General features: G+C 45.3%; 2 protein-coding genes across 4 annotated transcripts in view; one reads left to right on the top strand and one right to left on the bottom strand.

The window, feature by feature from the left end:
• Positions 1–15,835, bottom strand: part of EWSR1 (EWS RNA binding protein 1) — a 45,852-nt gene extending 30,017 nt beyond the window's left edge. For both annotated transcript variants that reach the window (XM_040416671.1, XM_040416672.1), the window contains exons 1-4: positions 15,759–15,835; positions 12,712–12,748; positions 12,572–12,623; positions 9,742–9,871 (exon numbers count right to left, since the gene is read on the bottom strand). In XM_040416671.1, the coding sequence (XP_040272605.1) occupies positions 9,742–9,871; positions 12,572–12,623; positions 12,712–12,748; positions 15,759–15,828 (289 nt within the window). In that variant the 5' untranslated portion in view covers positions 15,829–15,835. The remainder of the gene's footprint in view (positions 1–9,741; positions 9,872–12,571; positions 12,624–12,711; positions 12,749–15,758) is intronic.
• Positions 15,836–15,872: 37 nt separating this feature from the next.
• Positions 15,873–24,335, top strand: part of RHBDD3 (rhomboid domain containing 3) — a 44,970-nt gene continuing 36,507 nt past the window's right edge. Inside the window, exons 1-2 of one of the 2 annotated variants that reach the window (XM_040420269.1) lie at positions 15,873–16,001; positions 23,680–23,846. In XM_040420269.1, coding sequence (XP_040276203.1) covers positions 23,705–23,846 — 142 coding nt within the window. In that variant the 5' untranslated portion in view covers positions 15,873–16,001; positions 23,680–23,704. Of the gene's footprint in view, positions 16,002–16,945; positions 17,042–23,679; positions 23,847–24,335 lie in introns of those variants that run through there. The other variant, XM_040420270.1, reaches the window with a different exon arrangement.

Genomic DNA, 24,335 nt, shown 5'->3' with positions numbered 1-24,335 from the left:
CGATTTCCATCATTAATTGTGGGCCAAAACACAGTATTGTATACAGATAACGAAATGTACCTGACTCTTGGTTCAATAAAACAAAAAAAAAAAATTGGGAGCCAAAATCAGGAGTGGAGCCTACACAAGTATAAGGGCTCATGTAGACACTTTTTTGGGATCTGTTCTGCAGACTGCAAAATACATACGGTGGTGTGCATGAGCCCTAATTGAAAGATATTTATCCATTCTGTGTTTTTGACCCACAATCACCGATCAAACCCTGACCAAATAGTAACATGTGAATGAGGCCTAAAGCCAGATTTATACCACACAATTGTTGGGCCAATTATCGGGAACATTACTTCAACTGCTCGTTCCCAATAAATCTGCCTGTGTAAATGTGCTGCCAACCACCTCATAAGCGAACAAGACACTTGTTCATCAGCTGAAATAATCTTTCACGCAGCACATTAAATGGTTTCTGGGCAGCAGATTGGGCTGTATGAAGAGGGATCTCCTGCCCAGAAAGAGTTAATCTGTAACTAGTAATTAAGATAAGCAATGGCAGTAGACATTGTTCGTCCCCACATAGTGGGGGTGATATGAGAGAACTACTACTCCCAGCATTTCTAGGATATTATGGGCCACCAGATCAATACAGGGGGTGATCAAGAACTAAAACTAGTTGACAACTTAGAGGGAAACCCTAACCACACAGAGCATAGGAGCGCTGCCCCCACGGTGACATCACACAGGTCTTTAACCATTTCTCTAAACCGCTGAGCTCTGCCTGAGAAAGGCTACTTTCACACTCGCATTTTGGTTTCAGTTTGTGAGATCTGTTCAGAGCTCTCACAAGCGGTCCAAAAGGGATCAGTTTTGCCCTAATTAAATTTAATACAAACGGATCCGTTCGGAACGGATCCGTCTGAGCAGATCCGCACCAAACGCAAGTGTGAAAGTACCCCAAGTAAATGGGGTGAAATGAGCAAGATGAAAATGCTGGGAGGCAGATGATAGATTGCATGGGAGCGGGAGAGAAAGTGGTTATGAGGACCAAAGGGCAAGGACTCCCATAGCAGATCGGTCTGCTGGCATTTCAGAGTGTGGTTAAGCACCATCGCTCTCCTGAGCTTACGATTCAATTTGCATGTGTGCCCTCTGGTTCATTCTCTAGCCAAAGAAGAAAAGTAAGGGAAAAAAATAAAATAAAGTTCTTGTGTGCAAGATCTCCCCATAACAGCTCTTTGGGAAGCACCTTGTAGACATAGCTGTGTGCGCGCACTTTTCTGAAATTTTTATACTGATGACCTATCCTCTGGATAGGCCATCAGTATCTAAATCGGTGGGGGAGGGGTGTCTGACTGCCAGGACCCCCTTGACCAGCCATTTGAGAAGGCACTGGCACGCCTGCGAGCACCATGGCCTTCTTGCAGCTCACCAAGCACAGTGCCGTACATTGTATAGCAGCTGTGCTTGGTATCGTGCTCAGCCCCATTCACTTCAATATAGAAAATGCCCTACTCTTGTTCGTGTGGCGGACAGGAATAGACATTTCTAATAGCCGTATCTGCATTTTCCAAATCCACAATTTGCAGACTGCAGATATGGATACAGTCGTGTGCAGGAGGCCTTAAAGAAGCACTTGCAATCATTGTAAATGAAGGTTAAACTGTAGGATTAAAGTTAAGTTCTAGCATTTATACATGCTGTTGTGGGTCCCTCTACTGCAGGCACAAAGCAGAAAAGACCACATCAGGTCACCTCAACAACTATAGTGAAACAATAGCAATACCAGACTGTCAGCTGCTCAACCTTCAGTTCTGGAACGTTCCACACACAGGAGAGACTGCCCAATCAGAACTTAGGAGCAGTCAAAACAAATCTGCATGAGTTCTTTTCCATCCGGTTTACACTGCTTTTGAAAAATTCAGATCATGAAAACATGCTACGCTAGCAAACTGACAAACGGGAGCCTGTTTAACCCTTTAAAAGCCAGGGCTGTCATTAGCAATGGACCTTAGCACAAGCATTTAGAGGGGTAAAAAAATAAAAAGATTAAAAAAACTAGTGTGAAGAGTACCTAAGGAATACTGAACATTTACTTTGCAAATTTTCACTTAACAGTGCTACATGAAGGCAATTTCCCCGTCACTGATTGCTCTTGCATGTCCTATCATCACTGTGTGCAGCGACTGGAGAATAGATTCAATCGCAACTGATAACACTTGCTGTAAAAAGGGTTGGGACCGAATGGCAGCCGTTTATCAAATACCGAAAATTAGGATCAAACCCCATCATGGCAATGAATGAAAGCTTGTTCCCCCATTAAAAAAAAAAAAAAAAAAAAAAAAAAAAAAAAGGAGGGTACTGTTCTATCAGGGGCCAGCTGTTCCGCAAAAAACAAAATGCACACGGACGTCATCCGTATTTTTTGCGGACTGCAAAATACTGAAAAAGACAGTCGTGTGCAAGAGGGAGCACAGATCCTTGGTCTAATGATAATTGGCAGCCCTACTGATCACTTATCCGCCTATCCTGTGGAAAGGCTGTCATCATTTGACAACCCCTTTTCCTACCATTCTGCTGTCATGTCTGTGCAAATCCTTTACAAGGATGGCAATGTTGCTGTTTCTCGTAGATTGGACAGCACTCTGCTCCTGGCTGCTGTTGCCTCAGAGATGAAGTCTTCTATTCTACCCTTCCATACTCTGAGTAGCATAGCATTTCAGAAAATCATGGCAAAAAAAAACAAAAAAAAAAAAAAACAGCATGATTGCACGGTATGCAAAAACTTAGCGCTGTTTCACATTAGCGAGTCCATACGGGAATCGCGCTCCGAGTGTGTGTGATCCTCCGTTCTGGACTTCCAGGAGCGCAGGTTATTATACTGATTTATAATGCTTTGTGCCTCTGCTTGACCTTACTGCTACAGAACAATAGTGAAAGCTGTGTCTCACTAGGATCCTGTCACAGTAAGGTCAAGCAGAGGCACATAGCATTATAAATCAGTATAATGACCTGCGCTCCTGGAAGTCCAGAACGGAGGATCACACTCCCTGAGCGCGATTCCCGTAATGGACTCACTCATGTGAAAAAGCTCTAGAGATGGGGCGTGGCTAGCCAGGCATGTGAGCGCCAGCAAGTTCGCTGAGCTCCCGCACTGAAACCGGCAATTTATCCTGTGGACACATCTGTACCTGCACAGACTGCACCCTCCTGAGCCGCTGATATCGCCCGTCAGCTGAGGAGTGAAATCCTGCTCCTTAGAATCACCGATCCTGCCGCTATGTCCAGAAAGGGCGGACGGGGCGCAGCCAGGGAGATCCAAGATGGCGCCGGGCCCGACACGCCGAGCCGCCGAGAGCGTGCAGGCACAATACAGAAAGAGGCTGCAGTGAGACTCGGCAAGTTTGCACGCGACGCCGCTCTCTCACAGGCTACAAGGGACAGAAATAAACGGGCTTCATCTGCCAGTAGGCAATTTATCGAGGAGGAAGAGGCTGGAGCAGACATAAGTGAAGTCTGCAGCCCAAATAGATATGATCCTCTGCTGGCCTGCGATGCAGACACTGGGGCGGATGCTCCTGATTCTGACACTGAAGAGCCCACACTTAAGGATGTTATGAGAGCCATTGCAAAATGTGGTAAATCATTAAATGCTCTCAATATGCAGGTGGGGACTATAAAAGAAGATATCTCCATTGTGCGGCACGATCTGAAACGATTGGCGGAACGTACCACTGCCCTGGAAGATCGTATGGGGGATGTGGAAGATGCCATAACACCCATTAAGAGAGAGTCAGCTAACCAAGCACGCCAGTTGGATTCCCTTATGGCTAAGCAAGACGACCTTGAAAATCGTCTGCGCAGAAATAATGTCAGACTGGTGGGGGTTCCGGAAAAAGTGGAAGGGGCGAATCCTACGGAATTCTTTGAGAAATGGGTGAAGGATCAGTTTGGACCCGAAACTCTGACTCCTTTATTTGCGATAGAGAGAGCCCACAGGGTCCCTACCCGCCCTTTACCCCCAGGTGCTCCGCCAAGGCCTGTACTCATGAAAGTTCTCCACTACAGGGATCGTGACATCATCCTCAGAAAAGCTAGAGAGCTTCCAGAAATATCTATTGATGGGCACAAGATATCCTTCTTTCCTGATTATTCTATGGAGGTCCAAAAGAAAAGGGCGAGATTCCTTGATATTAAAAGACGGCTGAGAGGACTGGACGTCTCCTACTCCATGATCTATCCAGCAAAGCTGAGAGTTGCGGCGTTGGGAAATACATCCTTCTTTGAAGACCCCAAGGAAGCTCTGCGGTGGTTGGACCGTCATGAACGCCAGTTAAGAGAAGCAAGACAGAATGTGGATGGAGTCTGAGCTGCTGTGATCCTTAAAGTCCCCGGCTGTATAAGTATTTCTGGGCAGGGTGTATGACTGAATGTGTGTTTGCGATATACCTAGAGAGTCTTATTGCAATGTAATCATAAGTAATATCAGTTTATTTCTCTGCTATGATCTAATCCAGTCTTTGATGTCCATGACAAAAGGTTCTAAATGCATACTGTCCGGGAATCGGGCGGGAGCTCGGATACTAATGGTTTAACTGTTTAAGCTTGGTTATATACAGCTTTATTGAGCACGGTAGTGCAGTTAACTATGTACTTGTCACCCCTCCACTGGGTAATATTTGTTACCCATGGGCCTGATGACGCCGATGGGTTCTGTTGTTCTTTACGCCTCCAGTCCCGCTATGGGAATCCCAGGAGGGAACTAGTTGGCGAACTCAGTAACCCGCCTACGAGGGTTTATGTTGAGCTTGTAAGGTTTTGGGGAATTTGTTTAATTTTTGCAGCCATGAGAATGTTATTTAAGAGGTATCCTATTAGAAATTTTATATTGTCTTCTAAAAAAAACACTGTGAGGGAGAGGTCCTTGACTGAGCTGGCGAAATATTCACCATATGTAAATATCGAATATGGCTAACTCAGTTAAACTCCTAAGTTGGAACGTTAGGGGCATCAAAGACGCAATTAAAAGAAGGGCGGTTATAGATAGTCTGAAGCAATACCAGCCATTAATATGTTGCCTTCAAGAAACTCACTTAACGTCAGATCAAACACGTTTGCTTACTCCTCATTGGGCCGGGCAATGTTTTCATGCCACGTATTCTACGTATGCCAGGGGTGTGAGCATTCTTATACACAGAGCCATCCCATTTGAATGCAAGACAAAACGTGTGGATACAGAAGGGCGTTTTATATTTTTACATGGTAAATTATATAACACTGAATGCATTATTATTGGTGTGTATATACCCCCACCCTATTCACCAATAGTCCTTAAAAAGTTGATATCACTTATTATAGACCTCCCGAGTATTCCTGTGGTCTTATTGGGTGATTTCAACAATATGATTAACCCTGTACTAGATAAATTTAATGATAACACACTAACAGTTAATAGGGAAATAACCCCCTTTGGACGGATGTTACAGGAAGCTTCCCTGCTTGACTTCTGGAGACTTAGGAACCCGGAAGCTAGAGTATATTCGTGTTACTCAAGTGCATATAAATCATTGTCTAGGATAGATATGATCCTTGGTAATGAGGAAATGGGCCAGCTACTCCAAGATATCATATATCTCCCTAGGCGACTATCCGATCACTCCCCTATCCTACTTACTGTCTGTTTAGTATCCCCTTTAATTCGGGGAGATAGGTGCTGGAAATTTAACCCATACTGGTTAACTGTCCTGGCTGACACATCTCAGATTAAGGAGGAGTTGGATGAGTTTTTCATATTCAACACACATACTTCCTCCCGACTTGTTGTATGGGATGCCATGAAGGCTTTTTTAAGGGGCATATTGATTGCCAAAGTTAATGGGAGGAGAAGTGAAAGTAGGGCTAAAGTACAGGAATTGCTTCTAAGGGTTAAAAATGCTGAGACTAATTACGTAATGACCCCCTCTGTAGAACATGAAGGCCAATGGAAAGAGGCTCAGCAAAAGTTAAATGAAAGACTATTATTAAATGCACAGAACAGGAGATTCTTTCAGAAACAGAAATATTATGAGGAAGGAGAAAGAGCAGGGAGATTACTTGCCCTGCTGACCAAGGCTCAACAACAGACTAACTTTATAGCAGCATTGCGAGATTCTAATGGAGTGTTACATACTTCACCTGAGCAGGTAGCACAGATCATGTATACGTTCTATGCCTCCCTGTATACATCCAAATCTACAGCCATTGAATCGGAGATAGAAGGTTTCCTGCACCCACTGGGCCTTCCCACTCTCACAACTGAGCAACAAGCCATATTGGATGCTCCTGTTTCCCTGCGGGAATTAGAAATGGCTGTGGGTGATATGACTAATAATAAATCACCAGGGGGTGATGGTCTACCTGTTGAGGTTTATAGAACTTTCTCATCTGTGCTATTACCTCAGCTACTAGAGGTGCTGAAAGATGCCCAACAACTAGGCGAACTCCCAGCAACTATGAACGAAGCGATCATAGCGGTGATCCCAAAACCGGGAAAAGATGTTCTAGAAGCAGAGTCTTACCGTCCTATTTCCCTATTGCAGGTTGACGTAAAAATTTTGGCAAAAGTCCTGGCCAAACGCCTCAACTCAGTAATTACTTCATTGATACATACTGATCAGGCTGGATTTATGCCCAATATGTCGACAGCAGTGAATATTAGAAGGTTATACCTTAATATTCAGGCAGGCCAGGTCCGCACCTCGGATGCAGTGGTCGCATCTCTGGATGCGGCCAAGGCATTTGACAGTGTGGAATGGCTCTACTTAATATCGGTGCTTAAGGCTATGGGGGTAGGGGCAGGATTCATACAATGGATTAGGCTACTGTACGCTTGTCCTACTGCCAGGATTCAGGTGAATGGAAAACTATCGGCCTCCTTTAGATTATATAGAGGGACTAGGCAGGGATGTCCCCTATCACCATTGCTATTTGCAGTGGCGGTGGAACCGTTAGCTGCTGCCCTGAGAAAGGCAAGTGAGGTGAAAGGTATGGTGTATGGCACACTGACTGAAAAGGTCGCTCTATATGCCGACGATTTATTATTGTTTCTGGAGAGCTGGCGTTCATCCCTTCCTAAGGCCATGTCGATCATTAACGATTTTGGGAAATTATCAGGCTTATCCATTAATTGGTCCAAGTCGGTGATTATGGCACTGTCTCCAAATCTAGAGATTGACCCCTGTCATACAGCAGGTTTGCAGGTAGTATCAGCATTTAAATACTTAGGCATTCAAGTGTCAGCACAAATTAACGAGTTTGCTAACCTTAATATACTGCCACTCCTAGATAAGTTTAGGAAAAAGGTTCAGGTGTGGTCTAAATTACCCTTGACATTAATTGGTCGCACTAATCTTTTAAAAATGATACTTATGCCGCAACTTTTGTATATCCTTCATAATGCACCGACTTGGATACCACTTAAAATCTTCCACACTGTTAATGCGATATTCCGTGACCTTATTTGGAAGAAAGGGATTCCACGTATAAAGCTTGCGACTTTATGTAGATCCAAGACCCAGGGAGGGTTGGGTGTCCCAGACCCTTGGGTGTATTACTTAGCGGCCCAATTACAACATATCAGAGGTTGGGGAGAAAATGACACTGTTAACACAGTAGGAAGGATTGTGCAACATCTTATTGGTGGTAGATGTATAATGGCAGCCCTAGAAGACGGTACTTTTGACAAAATGGGAGGACAATATAGCCTTCTGCGTGTTATACATAAGGTATGGTGGAAAGCTAGGAATATAGCAGGAATTTGTGGATACACGAACTTTACTCCGATATGGCCGAATTTTACCTATAAGGAACTGGATAAGATCCCGTCTGCCAAGACCTGGGAACGATATGGTCTTGACCGAATGTATAAGCTATACACAGAAAGGTCCCTTAAGAGTTTTGCAGTACTACAACAGGAATATGAGTTACCTAAATCTCTCTTTTACGTTTACCTGCAAGTTAGACATGCTATTCAGGCGCAGGGGAAGCAGGAGGAAATAATTCCCGCTGGAAAGCATGTCATACTAGACCTTGCTTCTACTAGAGGGGCGACAAAAGGAGTCATCTCACTTCATTATCTGACCCTCTTGGAAGCAATTCAGAAATCTCAACCGTTAAAATTATATGACAAATGGAAGCAAGATATTCCCGGTTTGTCAGTAGAGCAGTGGGAAGAGGTAGTAGAAAGCTTTCCAAATGTGGCAGTAAGTGAGGCTCATAGAGTCTCTCAACTCTTTCTATTACATAGGGTGTATAGGACACCGGCTTTGCTGTTTAGAATGGGTTATCGGTCAGATGATACCTGTCAGCGATGTGGAGCTCATAACGGAGACCTGGTTCACATGATATGGAATTGCCCGAGACTTCGGCGCTACTGGATAGATGTTCGGGAATTAATTAACACTGTATATCATGTGCAGATTGATTTATCCCCTTTGGTATATTTACTAGGTCATATGGGAGATATCCCAGTCTCTAGTGAATTGAAACTGGCTATCCTGAGAATATTATACCAAGCCAGGAAGCTGATAGCTTTCTATTGGATTGCTCCTGATCCTCCACTCTTATCGCAACTGATAAACAAAATACATATACTAGTCAAACTAGAAAGTTATGTGTACCAGAAAAGAGGGAACAATAAAAAATTTAATAAAATATGGTCTTTGTGGATAGATCATTACAATGTTTTAGTCTAGTGTCCTAAATGTTACAATGTAGCGGGAAAGTGGATCTTTGAAAATTGAATATTACCCTGCATAGTATTGCTATAGTAAGCTGTAGTAAATGTATGTGAGAGTAATGAATGCTGTGATGGTGAGATGTGGGGAACCTAGTGAAGGACTTTACCCTGCTTTCATGGACGTTCTGTGACCAATAAGAAGACATTAAAAAAAATGGACCTTTGAACTTTAATCTATATTGTTTATTATATTGGCTGCAAGAATGGGCTGGGGAGGGTGGATATGGGAGGGGATTGTGGGAGGGACGGGGAGGGGTTTTTCCTATTTTGTTGTACTGTTCACTATAAAATGTTATAAAATCAATAAAAAAATATTTGATTTAAAAAAGAAAAAGCTCTAGAGATATAAGGTAGGGAAAGGACATTGTATATAGCAAAGAGGCTGGAGAGCTCACAGTCTGCAGGAAAGATCAAATACATGCAGCAACACTGTGGTGAAAGTGGGAGGAAGCCAGCAAAAGTTTTTGCTAGCACAAGGGACCCCTCATGAGATACAGAAGTGGAAAGCAGTGAAGGAACGAAGCCGTAAATACCATGAGCTAATGAAGACAACAGCATCCGAGGCATGTATTACTGGGAGAGATGCACACGTGAAAAGAAACTAGGAGCAGGATGCAAACTGAATAACGGGATCTGAAAATGAATGACGAAATGAGCACTGCAGAAAAGTTTATGGTGGTGAGCCTGAGATGTGTTATTTTGTCCAAGTTGTGCATAGTCTTTACAGCTGTGCTGCATTTAGTGGCTAAAGAGCGAGTGGGAACAAGAGGGCAGTTGCACTTTGCTTTAAAGATATATTCACTGCACAGTGAAGTTGCAGTTTTAGAACTTACAAAACTGTGGCCAAACAGTGGATTTGTGAAGAGAGGCAAATCTTCATTTAAATAATGGTTCAACTTCGAAATGTGAAAGTACCCCACGGACAAAAATAATCAATGTAACAAGAAACAAGATTGCTATGTGACTGTCCTTACCAGTAGGAGGCTGCGCATAAGCAGTAGCATATGCTGACTGACCATATGTGGCAGCAGTGGTTTGCGCCTGCGTGTAACTAGAATCACTGGGTTGCCCATAGGTGCCGTAACTCTGCTGACCATAGGTTGCCTATGGAAAAAACAAAGGCAAATTAATACTCAAGTAACTTCACTGAACATTGCTAAAATAAAAAAATAAAATAAATTATAACAAAAACACTGCAGTGAATTGAATGTGCTACCTTTAAGATTTATAGTCATTTTTCACCCTTCAATTGTTTGCAATGAAGAAAACGGTAATTAGAAATTTAACATCCACTAGTTTATGTTGAAGATCACCTGTAAGCATGGACCCCATTAAATGTCAATGACTGCTCTGCTAGGGTTGATCTTGCTGGTTAAAATTCCAGTCTTGAAGAAAAAAAACCATTGGGCATTCCCAAGGAAGGGGAGGTGGAGAGGGGTTGGGCAAACACTTACTCTTTTCACAAATGAGCATTTCAGTGCACTGAGGGTACCTTCCAAATGCACTTAATCTGCTCAGCTTCTCAGGGCTGGCCCCGCCCATCAGTACATGGATACACTCACTTGCATAAACAAAAAGACTTTATGGGGACTCCGCAACACATTTCTCAAGACAGGTATTTTAAATCAGCAGTATCAACCCTACCAGGCTGTATGTCTGGCTTAATCGTGTTGATCCTGCTGACAGATGGGCTTTAAAGAGGACCTTTCATGGGTCCGAACATTTTAAGATAATTATCTTGACATCTAGAGCGGCGCCCAGGGATCTCACTGCACTTATTATCCCTGGGCGCTGCTCCGTTCGCCCCGTTACCTTCTCCCGTGCTGTATGATAATTGCTTCTCCCAGTTCCTTCTCCCTGGCTGTAGCGCTGTCCAATCGAAGAGCGGAGCGTCACAGCCAGGGAGGAAAAAAAATTAAATAAAAATCCCAGGCTGTGAGCTCTGTGATTGGACAGCGCTACAGCAGGGAGAAGGAACGCCCAGGGAGAAACAGGGCAGTCTCCTCCCTGGTTTACCGATAGTAGCAATTACCATACAGTGCGGGAGAAGGTAACAGGGCCACAGCAGGAGAAAGGAGCGGTGCCCAGGGTTAATAGTAAGTGCAGTGAGATACCTGGGAGCCGCTCTACATGTCCAGATAGTTATCTTAAAATGTTTGGACCCATGAAAGGTCCTCTAAGTTTCTTCATTATGCTATCAGCACTCAATTTCAGTACTTTGGTAAAGCCATCACATTTAGGTTGGTTTCACAGTTTTCTTTTAATGGATGAAATGCAGTTTTTGCCTGAAGTAGATCCAGCAGGAAGGAGAAGCAGAAATCTTTCCCATTCTTTTTGAATCAACTTCTGGCTTTGGGTCAAAAAACTGCATGAAGAACTGTGTCTGCTTTTGTAGCAAGGTGTAAAGAAACGAGTGCTCCTTATCCTCTCCATGTGCGATTCCAGCCTTGTAGTTAAACAGGGCAGCGTGTATAACACTATGATAACACGTAGGGCTGAAACGATTACTCAAATTAATAGATTAACGCAACAAAAAATCCTTGATGCAAATTTTTTGCATCGATGATTCGTTTGTGCCATGTGACCACGGAGTGTAGTGAACAGCTTGATATTACTCACGCTCCGTGGTCACCCGCCGGCCTGCACTGGATCCTAACGTACACTAGGGATCGACAGATTATCGGTTTTACCGATATTATCGGCCGATATTTGAGAGTTATCTGCATCTATTTTGCCGATATTCCGATAACTTATTAAGAACACAGAACGCGCTGCTCTCAGCGCCCTCTGTGTTCCCTCAGCAGCACAGGGGAGAAGGAAGCAGTGTCTCCCTCCCCCTGTGCTGCCACTGCCGCCAATTAGAGGAGAGAATACAAAAGGGGAGGGGCTGTCACCACCGCTTCACCAATGAAGATAAGTCTTTCATTAATTCATATACAGGAGGCGGGAGCTGGCTGCAGAATCACATTGCTGGCTCCCGACCTCTATGAGCGTTAGCTGCAATCTGCGGTAGTTAACCCCTTAGGTGCCGCGGATCGCAGCTACTGCTCAGAGGTCGGGAGCCGGCTAGGTGATTCTGCAGCCAGCTCCCGCTTCCTGTATATGAATGAAATGATCGGAGAGAGGCATCTTCATTGGTGGTGCAGTGAGCCCCCCAAACCCCAGTATAAAAACAATTGGGGGCACAGTGCGCCCCCTCCACCACCCAAGCCCAGTATTAAAGACATTGGTGGCGCAGTGGCAGCTTCTGATCGGAGCGGCAGCAGTGTAAGCCTGGGGCTCCGATCGGTTACCATGGCAGCCAGGACGCTACTGAAGCCCTGGCTGCCACGGTAAGCTCCATGCTGCTGTGTGCACAAAGCAGCAGGGAGAGTGTGAAGTCCTATTCACCTTGATAAAGCTCTATCAGGGTGAACAGGACAAGGGTCTAGCCCCTAAAGGGGGTAATAAATAGAAAATATATAAAAAAAAATTATATATATATATATATATATATATATATATATATATATATATATATATATATAAGATTTACAATAAAAAAAACTACACGTTAACAACAAACATTCATTTTCATCAGATGTGTAGGAAAAAATTTTTTTTTAATGAAAATTCACTTAATATATCTGTATAAATTATCAGCTATCAGCCTGAAAGTTCATAGATTATCGGCCATAAAAAAAATATCAATATCGGTCGATCCCTAGTTGGATTAATCGGTAGAATACTTGATTACTAAAACAATCGATAACTGCAGCCCTATAACAGTAATCTAACATCTATGGGACGCAGGAAAACTGATACCTGAGCAGTCTGTGTGTATGCTTGAGCTGGCTGGGCAGTGTAAGCACCATAGCTGCAGAAACAAAAAAAGAAGAAATCAGTGTAGGTAACAGGCTGCAGGTAATTTACAGATGCTGCAGTCATACAGCAAAGGCACTTACCTCTGCTGGGCTCCAGCTTGGCTATACGTGCTATAATCTACAAGAGACAAGTGCAGAAACTTATTAGAAAGTGGTAACCGTTTTCTCCAGATATTACAAACACCTGAACATGATATCCTGGGCAAGCAACAGCTCCTTGGTCCCCGGTAGTTCGATATGAGCACTGGATCCACTACACTTCATTGGTGACCGGTCTATAAGCTGAGGGATGAAACTGAGGAGATGTAAGACTCCATGCGAGTCGTTTTTGCCTAGAGTCTCATGTTAACTGAAAGGTGTCCCTTTTGTCACAGGCAGGTGGCGTCTAGGACACAAAGGCAGGTGTTGTCCTGAGCTCTACTATCTGTAACTGTACACCACAGCAGCCTCCGCCTCTAGAGGCAGGGGATGGATTTCAGACATCCCATACATTCAGCGGTAACACTTTGTAATACACAGTTTAACATTTCCCAGCTATAACATGAACAGGGGAAAAATAATATGTCAAGGGGTATACAGGTACTTTGACTACTTGTCTCTAGAATTTGGCAAACTCTGCTTTATACTTTTTTTTTTACACAACTTTATTAACATGACATCACCTAGAGACAGTCGGCCATTTTACAAATCACCTAGAGACAGTCTGCCGTGTATATACAAACAGTGAAGTAGTTACTGCGATAACCACAATAAAATCATGATACCACCACTCATCTATTTAATTATGACATGAATGGGTCCTACAGTATGTGCTGACCCAGCACATGTATATCATGTAACACTGCTACTTACTGAACAGGCATTACATGACGTGAAGAGCATCACATGACTGATGTCATGTTTCAGTAAGGCCATAGATTAGACAGGACTGATACTTGGGCTATACCATTCTAATGCATATACGAGTCAACTGCCTGATGAAAGGTATGCAAGCAGAATTGTAAATACGTGTACAATATAATAAAAAGTTTAAAATCTGGAGGACCCCTTTAGAGATTTCACATAAACCGTGAGCAGGTAAACTATGAAGGGAAAGCAGGACTGAAACAAGCTCAGCTTTCTCTTCCACCAGCTGATCGGCGGTGGTGTTCGACCCTGCCGATCTGATATTCATGACCTATCCTGAGGAAAGGTCAATATTAAAGAGGTTGTGTCATCTGAGATAATGGGAGCATATTGGATATGCCCCCATTGTCTGATAGGTGCGGGTGCCACCTCTGGGACCTGCTCCTACCTCGTAAACAGAGCCTTGAAAGTCACAGAGGGTGCACCACGCATGCGCTGAAAAAAGCCGATCGCTGGCTCGCCCATTTCAATGGGCACCATAGAAACTAATGGAGGGTGGCCACGCATGCTCAGTGCGCCCTCTAACTTTAAATGGCTCAGTTTAAGAGATAGGTGCGGGTCCCATAGGTGGAACCCGCACCCATCTCTTAAACTAAGCCATTTAAAGTTAGAAGGCGCACTGAGCATGCGCGGCCACCCTCCATTAGTTTCTATGGTGCCCAATGCTCGGCTTTTTTCAGCGCATGAGTGGTGCACCCTCTGACTTTCAAGGCTCTGTTTACGAGGTAGGTGCAGGTCCCAGAGGTGGGACCCACAACTATCAGACAATGGGTGCATATCCAAGCAATATGCCCCCATTGTCTGAGATAACACAAACCCTTTAAATGCTATGATTTTACCAGGGACCGGCAGAAGTTCTGGTCACAGATGAAAATACATGTAAAACTGTCTGGCTTAAAAACTCTTCCAGACCCATGTATGTCAACCAGGCGTTAGTAGAGCAGCGCTGGTACAGGAAGGTGGAGAGATACTCCTGTGCGGCCAACTGGGGGGGGGGGGGGATTCATACTCCAGTACACAGCAGAGTATAGGAGTACACATTCTAAAAGCACAATTATTTCTGTAGGAAAAGTATAAAATAAAAAAATAAATATGTATATTACAAAAATCATTTCTACCACATTTAAAACAGGTTTTAATAAAGTGTGAGTGAGGATTAGGAGTAACTTGTACCTATCCTATAAAGTGATCACTAGGCTATTAACCAACAGCCTTTAATCAATGGAGGTCAGACCTCTGGGTACCCCAATCTCAGGAATGAAGGGGCCATAGCAGCGATTAGCACTGCGTCCCTGGACAGTCACGCCCCCTGCTTACCATGCACGCTCGAGGGAGTTGCACATAGGGGGCAATAGTGGTCACCTATCTGAACGTCTGGAACCTACTGTTTGGAAGAAAGCCATCTCTCCTGATCTTCACACGCATATGTACTAAATCAGGAGAGAGCGGCTTCCAGGTGCCTCCAGCAGTGGCTTACGGCTCCAAGAACAAAAGTATCGGACAATTGAAATCCAACATGCTAGATCCTCATCTCCCCCAACCTCACCCATCAGGGAGAGGCAGCATGCTGCAAGTTCAGCCGACTGAGGTCTAATACTCACGGTATTAGACACCCAACCGACTGTTTGAAGGCCCAGCACATCATCCTTACATAACATAGCCGGACACAGGTTCCCCCATAATTCCTGCATTGGCCATTTCTCTAACATTAACCCCATTCTGGTGGGACAAGCCCTTTAACTGGTTCCTAACGCACATGCCCCTCAACCTATACATAAGGTAGGAAAATGATGCCGGGTGTTACATAATAAGGGACTGGAAAGGCACCCATAGTATTATGTGCAGCTGTTCAGGTGTGCCTATAGACGGAAGGTGGCATCGTTACTGCCAGTTCCCCCACTCCTGAAATGGCTGATGGGATAATAGAGCAGACGTTAGGTTACCGGTAAACATGGCGAGGTGATGGGGCCACTAGATTACACACACGTCTCCAAGATAAAAGCAACAGGTCGTGTGCTCAGATGGGAAACCTCGTGTATCTGGGGCGAGCGCTACGACCTAGCTGACTGAGGCCTACGAAGACGCGGGAAGCCCGTGTGCGCACAGTCGGCAGGCTTCAGCCGGGCAATCATTAAAATAAACAGAAAATACACGACAAGACAGATACAAGAGCCGGGCCCGCTCAAAACAAGCCCACTGCGAGCGCCCAGTCCGTTACTCACCGGTGGAGGCCATTTTGTGTACTCTAACCACCTCAGCGTCCGTGTGGGGGGAAGAGAGGAAGGTACGCATGCGCCGTACTGACCTAGGTGGACTGTACCATTCACTGCCGGAATAAGGTAAGATCCCGGAACCTGGCTTTGCGTCACTTTCTCATAAACAGTGTATCGGACCAGCCGAATATTACTGGGAAACAGCAGGAAAACGGGAAGTTTAAGCGGAAGGGTACATGTAGCTTCCGCAAGGTAAGCTTCTTTTATTGCAAAGCACCCCTGGTTTTAGGTAGTGGTGTGTTCCTTTACGCTGAGCTAGTGAACGACAGATCCAGAAAGTTGTGTCAGCGTGGGGGTCATTCTCCTGTTGTCGCGCGTTTTATTTGCTGATTCTTTATGAGAATATATATATGATTAAAAGTATATATTATGTATGGATTTAGATACAGTGAAAAAGATGCAAACCTGTCCAATGTGGTCACGTCGCTGATGATGACGCCTCATAATAGCGTCTTCCATCACTTCTAATGAACACTGGAAGTCTCATGTACATGACGTGTCTGTGTTTTTGTCCTCAAAATATAGATAGCTAAGGGCTCATGCACACAAACGTATTTTCTGTAATTGGGGGACACAGCACCATGGGTATATGCCCAGCTACCACTAGGAGGCGACACTAGATAACAAAAAGGTTGGCTCCGCCCAGGTGAGCTATACCGTCTCCACAGCACTAGGCTAATCAGTTTTAGGCTTCATGTACACGACCGTTGTTTTGGTATGCATCCCAGCCGCAGTTTTTGCGGCTTGGATGCGGACCCATTCACTTCAATAGGGCCGCAAAAGATGCGGACAGCACTCCGTGTGCTGTCCGCTGCTCCATTCCGTGGTCCGCAAAAAAAATATAACCTGTCCTATTCTTGTCCGTTTTGCGGACAACAATAACTAGTTATATCAATGGCTGCCCGTGCCGTTCCGGTCGTGTGCATGAGGCCTTAGTCTAGGGTCCGTAGGAGGCAGACATGACCTGCTCTGTTTTTTTGCAGGTCTTGCTGCTTTTCATTATTTTTTATTTTATTCTTTTTTTTCCCTTTCTTCTGCAGGTCTCGGCCTGCTGCAGGATGGGGCTCCATCGTGGATTACCACTTTAGTTGCACCCCCTGCGGGCGCGGACTTGATGTACCTACACCGGTCACCCAGTCCCCCATTACTGCATCTGCAGTGACATGCCGGCATTCCCACATAAGTGTTGTTTGCCGAAGGGGTGACACTGCGGCGCCTGAAGACGCCGGACGGTAAGTATTCTCCCCTGCGTCCCTGCCCCAAGAGGTCCCCCGGGTTAAACCCCCCTTTCTGGTTAAGGGATGGGATTCATTTTATTTGTGTGGCCTGGTTAAGTCCCTCCTTTCCCTTTTTTCTTCCCTCCCTTGGGTATCCTTCACCTCCCTGGCCACCCATGCCTCTCCCAGCCTTTCCCTTTCCCGGCTTCTTCCGGGACTAGGCCGCATCTTCCCAGACCTGTCCTCGGGCCCCTGGTGCTCCTTTTGCCCTGTTTTTACCCTCCCTGAGCATCGCTACTCCTCAGGAGCCCCCCTCACCCATTTTTTTTCATTCCGGAGGGCACCAGGTCTCCCGCGGTTCCGTTCCACCAACGGCGCACCTTTTCCAGCCACCTCATTAATCGAGGCCTAGGCCGCGTCTTTTAACCCTGTGGGGGGAGGTTTCCACTTTACCTCTTTTTCAAGAAGAAAGAGCCTCCATCTTGCCAGCAAACCTCCTTGCATGTTTCTGCAGCTGCTGCAGCACCTCTTCGGGGGCACTGCACCTGGGGTCCGGTAGGACAGCCTCTGCCTGGCTGTTTTTCTTTTTTCAGGCTCCCTATCAGCCCCCATATCCTCCTCCAGGGAGGACTCTCATTCCCAGCCCCTACTCCTGGTCGTATTTTACATGCGCCCGTTGCAATAAAAAGTTGCCATGCGGTCAGCCTTCCCTGTTTGTGCGCAGTTACAGTACCTTGCTTCCAGGCCCTTCATGTCTCTTGGACCACCCCTTCTGTGTCGGTCCCTTTTGAATTGGTCTCTTCCCTGTCCCAAGCCATAGGGAACCTTGTCCGACTCTCCCAATCCATGGTTGAGTCCCTAGACCGCTTGCCTGCCCAAATTGCGTCCTCCTCTTACCCTCCCAGGGGCTCCTCCGCGGATGGGACATGCTCACATTCAGACACCAGGTCCCGCAAACAACCTCGGGTTGTCACAACTAAGTCCTCAGCATCATCGGGTCACCCCCAGGACAGGTCTGAGGCTGGTGACGTATTCTTCTCTGACGCATCTTACGCCTCCTCGGGCGACACCTCTGCACCGATTCTGACTCTGAACATCAGGCGGTCTTCCACCATACAGAATCTCTCTGGGTGGTCAAAGACAAATGTCCACTGAGGAACGGTCTCCTCTCCAGGGTTGGTATCCCATTTAGTGGATTTTCAGATGGCACTCCCCTGGCTGCACAGGATATTATCTACACAGGTAAGTCAGCTTGCCGCCTCTCCAGTAGGTGGTGCTTTACCCTTCACCGTGTTTAGCACGCTGGCCCACCTATGTGGTGTCCCAGGTACATACGCCTTCCCCTTCACAGGGGGGTACTCCTACCACTGCCAAATGCTGTATCCAGCAGACTTTCCTCGTTCCAATGTATCTCCTTTTCAGCTGGAGTAATTTCTCTATTCCAGGGGCTATATTCAACACTCTCCTAGTCGGAGAGTGTTCCAGGCCACCGTATTACTTCTCCAGACGCTGTAGCCAGTACACCAGCCTGGGGCTAGCGTGCACCATGCAACCATATTACTAGGGAAGCCCTGGTTTACTATGTTACTCCTTTATTAGGTAAAGTACCTGTATCCTCTCCAGAGGCTGTAGCCATTACACCTGTTTGGTTCTAGTGTGCACCACAGGTGAAGTATACATGCCATGTTCAGTTGCTGTAGCCAGGGCACCTGTCTAGTGTGCACCATGCAGCCACCTTGCTTCCTTCTTCAGTGGAGTACCTGTACCATCTCCAGAGGCTGTAGCCATTCCATCTGTCTGGTTTTTAGTCTGCACTACACAATGTATTACTCCCTTATTGGGTAGAGTACCTGTACCATCTCCAGATGCTGTAGCCATTTCATCTGTCTGGTTTTTAGTCTGCATTACACAGCCGTTTTTCTCGCCATTACACATGTCTAGTTCTAATATGCATCATGCAGTCATTCTACTCCTTTATCAAGCACAGTCCCTATGCCATTTCCAGATGCTGTAGCTATGTCTCCACTCTCATTATCGTGTGCACCATGCAATCAGATTACTCCCATCTAAAGGCGCTGTATCCGACAGGCCATCGCGGTTGGAGTATGTACCTGGCAACCATATGTTCTCCCCCCTTTTTGGGCAGAGTAGATTTGCAATTCTTAGATCCAGTATATGGCTGGCCTCTTCAGATCTGACAGCCGGTGCAGTACCCCCAAGTCCTCTCATTGCCCCTGTACTAGGCATGATTTTTACTTTATTGCTTGTCGCGCACCAGACAACCACACTCCCCTCGCGTGCGCAGGTTGTTCGCTGTCATGCTAGATTTTCAACCCTATAAAGTTCTACTGTATTCCGCACAAAGTCGCGTTACCCCATTTCATGACGGAGTACTCGCGTTGTTTTTACTGCTCTATCCTGCAGGGATACGAAGCATTGTGAGCACCAGCCGCTACTGCAGTTTTCGGGTCATCGCTGGACGTCCTCGCTGATATGGCTATGACAGGACTAGTGAGCGCCACACACTTACTTGGTGGGTGGGATTTTCCGCTGCTCGCCCTGGTATCTGATATGGTCCCATAGCTCTTCCATGGTCTGGGCGTTCTTGTACGCCCTTAGATTCGCGGATGAGTGGTGCTACATGACAGTAGTGCCATCCCCTTGGGCCTTGCCGTTTTCTGCACCTGTCAGTTTCTCCCCCCTTCCTTGGGGGTTTCATTGTGCTCTGCTGGTAGCTGGTTTCTACATGTCAGTGTAGTCTCTCCCAGCTTCCCCGGCAAATTCTGCATCCTCTTCTGACATAAGGATATGTGGCCTTTCTTTTACAAAATCCAGGCTGCTGTACTTTCCCATTCCGGAGCAGTGTTATACAGTATGCTAGCCACTACACTTGGGATGGCTGGTTAACCAGGGCTGCTGTTTTTTTTTCCCCCATGGTGGATAATTTCATTTTCCCTTGATAATCTGCCTATTATTGTCCTCATGTGGTCCAGTTCTGTGGACCCTACTTGAGCCTCTGTCTGGGTAATCTTGCTTGGAGTCCCTGTCCCAATGATTCTTTGACCATCTACCTGGCCTGTTCCCTCTGGGGAATCTACTTGTGGCAGCTCTGTATGACAACTACTTCTTTGGGCCCGGTTTGGTTCTTTTCTCTCCTGGGTCCCCATAGGCTCTTCCCATCTCCCCAGGTCAAGTACCTGGTATCTGGGAGTTTAATGCTATGGTTTGCAATTTGGATCATATTGGTCACTTTTGGGATGGAGCTTTCCCTCATTTTGAGAACTGTTCCTCCTTAGGCTGTTTGGAGTCCTCTCCTTTCTACTCTAATATTTCTGACTTGTGTCTCTGCTTGTACTACCAGGGCCTGCTACTGTTTCCCTTTTCCCTGAGATTTCATGTGGCCAGGGATATCTCTGGTCTTACATTTCACAGCGATATTTTGTTAGTTTTTCGGAGGCTCCATCCTAGCCTCTTTTTTATGGGAATCAGGTCTTTTTTACGTTCCCTTCTCCTGGCCATTACCTAGGACCCCCTCCTCACCCAGGGGTTGGCAGCTTTCTCTAGCAGGATGGGGTTTCCACCTTCTCATAGGATGTTTCTCTTTGCCCACATGCCTTGCTGCGGAAGGAGGCTCGCTCCCTTCCCATGGTTCCTCTCTACCCTGCCCTTTACAGGAGGTTGGCCACAGACAGGCCATGTTTTTGGTCTGCGACAAGTTAGAGTTTTTTCCTTGCTGGGTCCTCTTTCTGGTCAGGTTCCTTTGCTTCCAGGCCTTATAGAAGCGCCTTCCTTTTGACGAGGGGTGGTCCACAGGGTCTTTTAGCTTGTTTTCAGGAAGTTTTTCTCCTTGGTTAAGGACTTCTCCATCCTTTTTCCATGCATTTTTCCTCCTGCCAGGTACCCTCATAGTCTAATTTTCTTGTTGGGTCTGTCCTCTTATGGATTCTCCTCCTGGAGCATCCTTCCATATGCAGAGCGCTAGGTTGTTACCAACATACGTTGCTGTGCTACACTCCTGTTTCTTCAGGAGGAGCCCTGGTTCTTCCAGATCCTTCCTCGGGCTCTTTATTGCGCACTCGTTCAACTCTTGGTTCTTGCTCAGGACATCTGCCTTGCTCCTTATCCCACCTCGGCAGAAACCTGGTGTTTTCCCTTGTTCCTTCTTTGGCTCTTTTCCCAGGCACTTGTCCTTGAAATCCTGACGGTCTCCTGTATTTTTTCCTTTGGAACCATTTCATGCTATGGCCTCTCCTGGTTCGGTTGAGTCACAAGGTTCTCCAGCACCTGTGTGTCCAACTTTTTGCATGAGATTTCCTTCCCACCCTCGGGGACTGCTTTGGGACGTCCAATGGTGCTGTTGAATTTTGTACTTACCGTAAAATCCCTTTCTCGTTCAATTCATTGGGGGACACAGATCCCACCCTTTTGTTTTCCTGTATCCGGGCTGCTGTTCTCGTTTCCTTTCCCGGTCCAGGTCATGTTGGTTCTTTGCTTTTGTTTCTCTCTACTGCTTTTGGTAAAAACTGATTAGCCTAGTGGCTGTGGAGAGGGTATAGCCCACCTGGGCGGAGACAACTTTTTTGTTATCTAGTGTCTCCTCCTAATGGTAGCTGGGCATATACCCATGGTGCTGTGTCCCCCAATGTATTGAGCGAGAAAGGGATTTTACGGTAAGTACAAAAATCCAATTTTTGTCTCCATCCGATCCACATTTTTTGCGGGTCGGATGTGGACTTATTCTCTTCAGCACACTTATGTCCGATCCGTGGCATCCGCAAAAATATAGAACATGCCCCATTCTTGTCCGCATTATGAACAAAGATAGGACTGTTCTATTAGCGGCCAGTATCCATGTTTTGTGGATCCGCAATTTGTGGACCACAAAACTGGCAACGGTCATGTGCATGAGCCCTTAGGTGTGCATTCTGCATTTTTCTCACTCCTGTCAGTATGAGTATTCTCACCTGCAAGAGGACATATCATTTGGGGAACAGCCAAAATGTGAATGAAAAGTAAGGTTGTGTGGAGTCAGTCCCCTACCAGTCGGACAGTGACCTGTCCTAAGGTTAGGTCATTAATATCTGACACTGCGAAATCCTCTTAAAGGGGTTTTCCATCTTTAGGGTCCTTTCAGAACAAGCAGCGTTAAATATGTGGGTGCCTTTCCCCCCCCCCTGTATGTTAAAGGGTTTTTTCCCATCACAGACGATGGATGATAGGTGCGGGTCCCACCTCTTTTTGAGAATATTCTATCGGCCTGCAGCCACCACTAGAGGGAGCTTAAGAGCTTATTACATACAGTTTATCCATTGTAATTGGTTATGGTGCAAGAATTGTTCTACAAATATTCCTAAGCAGCAATGTAAAAGGCAAATGTCAAATTACAGCAAGCATTTGACATAAAAAGTAGACACAGAACACACAGGTATGCAACACCAGCATGAAAATGGTCTATGGTGTCTGTTTTGTGGACAGAAAATTGCATACAATCTTGTGAATAAGGCCTACGGCTTGAAATCTCCTTTAAGACAAAACATAGCCTGTATATGGTGGCACATTCCTTATAGATTGACTTTGCTTCTCCTCCTGTTTTCTGTGTAAGTTAATTTACGTACATGTACAGTACAGACCAAAAGTTTGGACACACCTTCTCATTCAAAGAGTTTTCTTTATTTTCATGACTATGAAAATTGTAGATTCACACTGAAGGCATCAAAACTATGAATTAACACATGTGGAATTATATACATAACAAACAAGTGTGAAACAACTGAAAATATGTCATATTCTAGGTTCTTCAAAGTAGCCACCTTTTGCTTTGATTACTGCTTTGCACACTCTTGGCATTCTCTTGATGAGCTTCAAGAGGTAGTCCCCTGAAATGGTTTTCACTTCACAGGTGTGCCCTGTCAGGTTTAATAAGTGGGATTTCTTGCCTTATAAATGGGGTTGGGACCATCAGTTGCGTTGAGGAGAAGTCAGGTGGATACACAGCTGATAGTCCTACTTAATAGACTGTTAGAATTGGTATTATGGCAAGAAAAAAGCAGCTAAGTAAAGAAAAACGAGTGGCCATCATTACTTTAAGAAATAAAGGTCAGTCAGTCAGCCGAAAAATTGGGAAAACTTTGAAAGTAAGGGCTATTTGACCATGAAGGAGAGTGATGGGGTGCTGCGCCAGATGACCTGGCCTCCACAGTCACCGGACCTGAACCCAATCGAGATGGTTTGGGGTGAGCTGGACCGCAGAGTGAAGGCAAAAGGGCCAAAGAGTGCTAAGCATCTCTGGGAACTCCTTCTAGACTGTTGGAAGACCATTTCAGGAAACTACCTCTTGAAGCTCATCAAGAGAATGCCAAGAGTGTGCAAAGCAGTAATCAAAGCAAAAGGTGGCTACTTTGAAGAACCTAGAATATGACATATTTTCAGTTGTTTCACACTTGTTTGTTATGTATATAATTCCATATGTGTTAATTCATAGTTTTGATGCCTTCATAGTCCTGAAAATAAAGAAAACTCTTTAAATGAGAAGGTGTATCCAAACTTTTGGTCTGTACTGTATGTATGTGTGTATGTATGCACTATTTGCAGACTGTGATATTTCCTTAACCCACATTTCTTGTCATTTGTTAGAATAACTGATTGTCTTGCAGGTAATTAAGGATAACCCTCATCTCTATGGAGATGCTAAGATTGGTGCTTAGGACTGGACCACCACTAGGATGCCTTTTGCTGATGCTTTTGCTGGTGCTTGGCATCATCATTCTGCCATGCAGTGACGTAGTGCTGCATCTGGAAACTTTGCAAGAAGCCTGGGATGGTGAGAAATCTGCGACATATCATGTGCAACAAAATGACACTGATAAAAAAAAAAAGTGCAAATCCACCACTGCATACATTTCTAGGGTTTGTACATAGATATAAAACTGCCTAATAAGATGAGTAACTTTGTAAAATAAACCTTATCATGACCGGGTCTGTTTTGGACATGCTGCATTCTAAAAGCGCAATTTATATCTTTCTCAGTTGTCTACAAAAAGTTTAGTCTTTTTTTTTCTTTTTTTTTGTGGGACACGTGGAACTGGTTGTTAAAGGTCTGCAAGATAAGAGATAACTATTGGACTGGTGGGGGTCCTAATACCCTCTGAGCCCCCTGAAATCCCCTGTTGAGGGTAGATAACGTTTAACAACCGGAATATCCATTTAAAGGGTTTTTCCAGGTTTTTAATATTGATGACCTATCCTCAGGATAGGTCATCAATATCAGATTGGTGGGGTTCTGACACCTGGCACCCCGCCGAGCAGCTGT

Source organism: Bufo bufo, chromosome 2 (assembly GCF_905171765.1).
Source record: "Bufo bufo chromosome 2, aBufBuf1.1, whole genome shotgun sequence".
Taxonomy (NCBI): Eukaryota; Metazoa; Chordata; class Amphibia; order Anura; family Bufonidae; genus Bufo; species Bufo bufo.
Note: the sequence above shows the minus strand (reverse complement) of the source record. Positions and strands in the feature narration are given on the sequence as shown.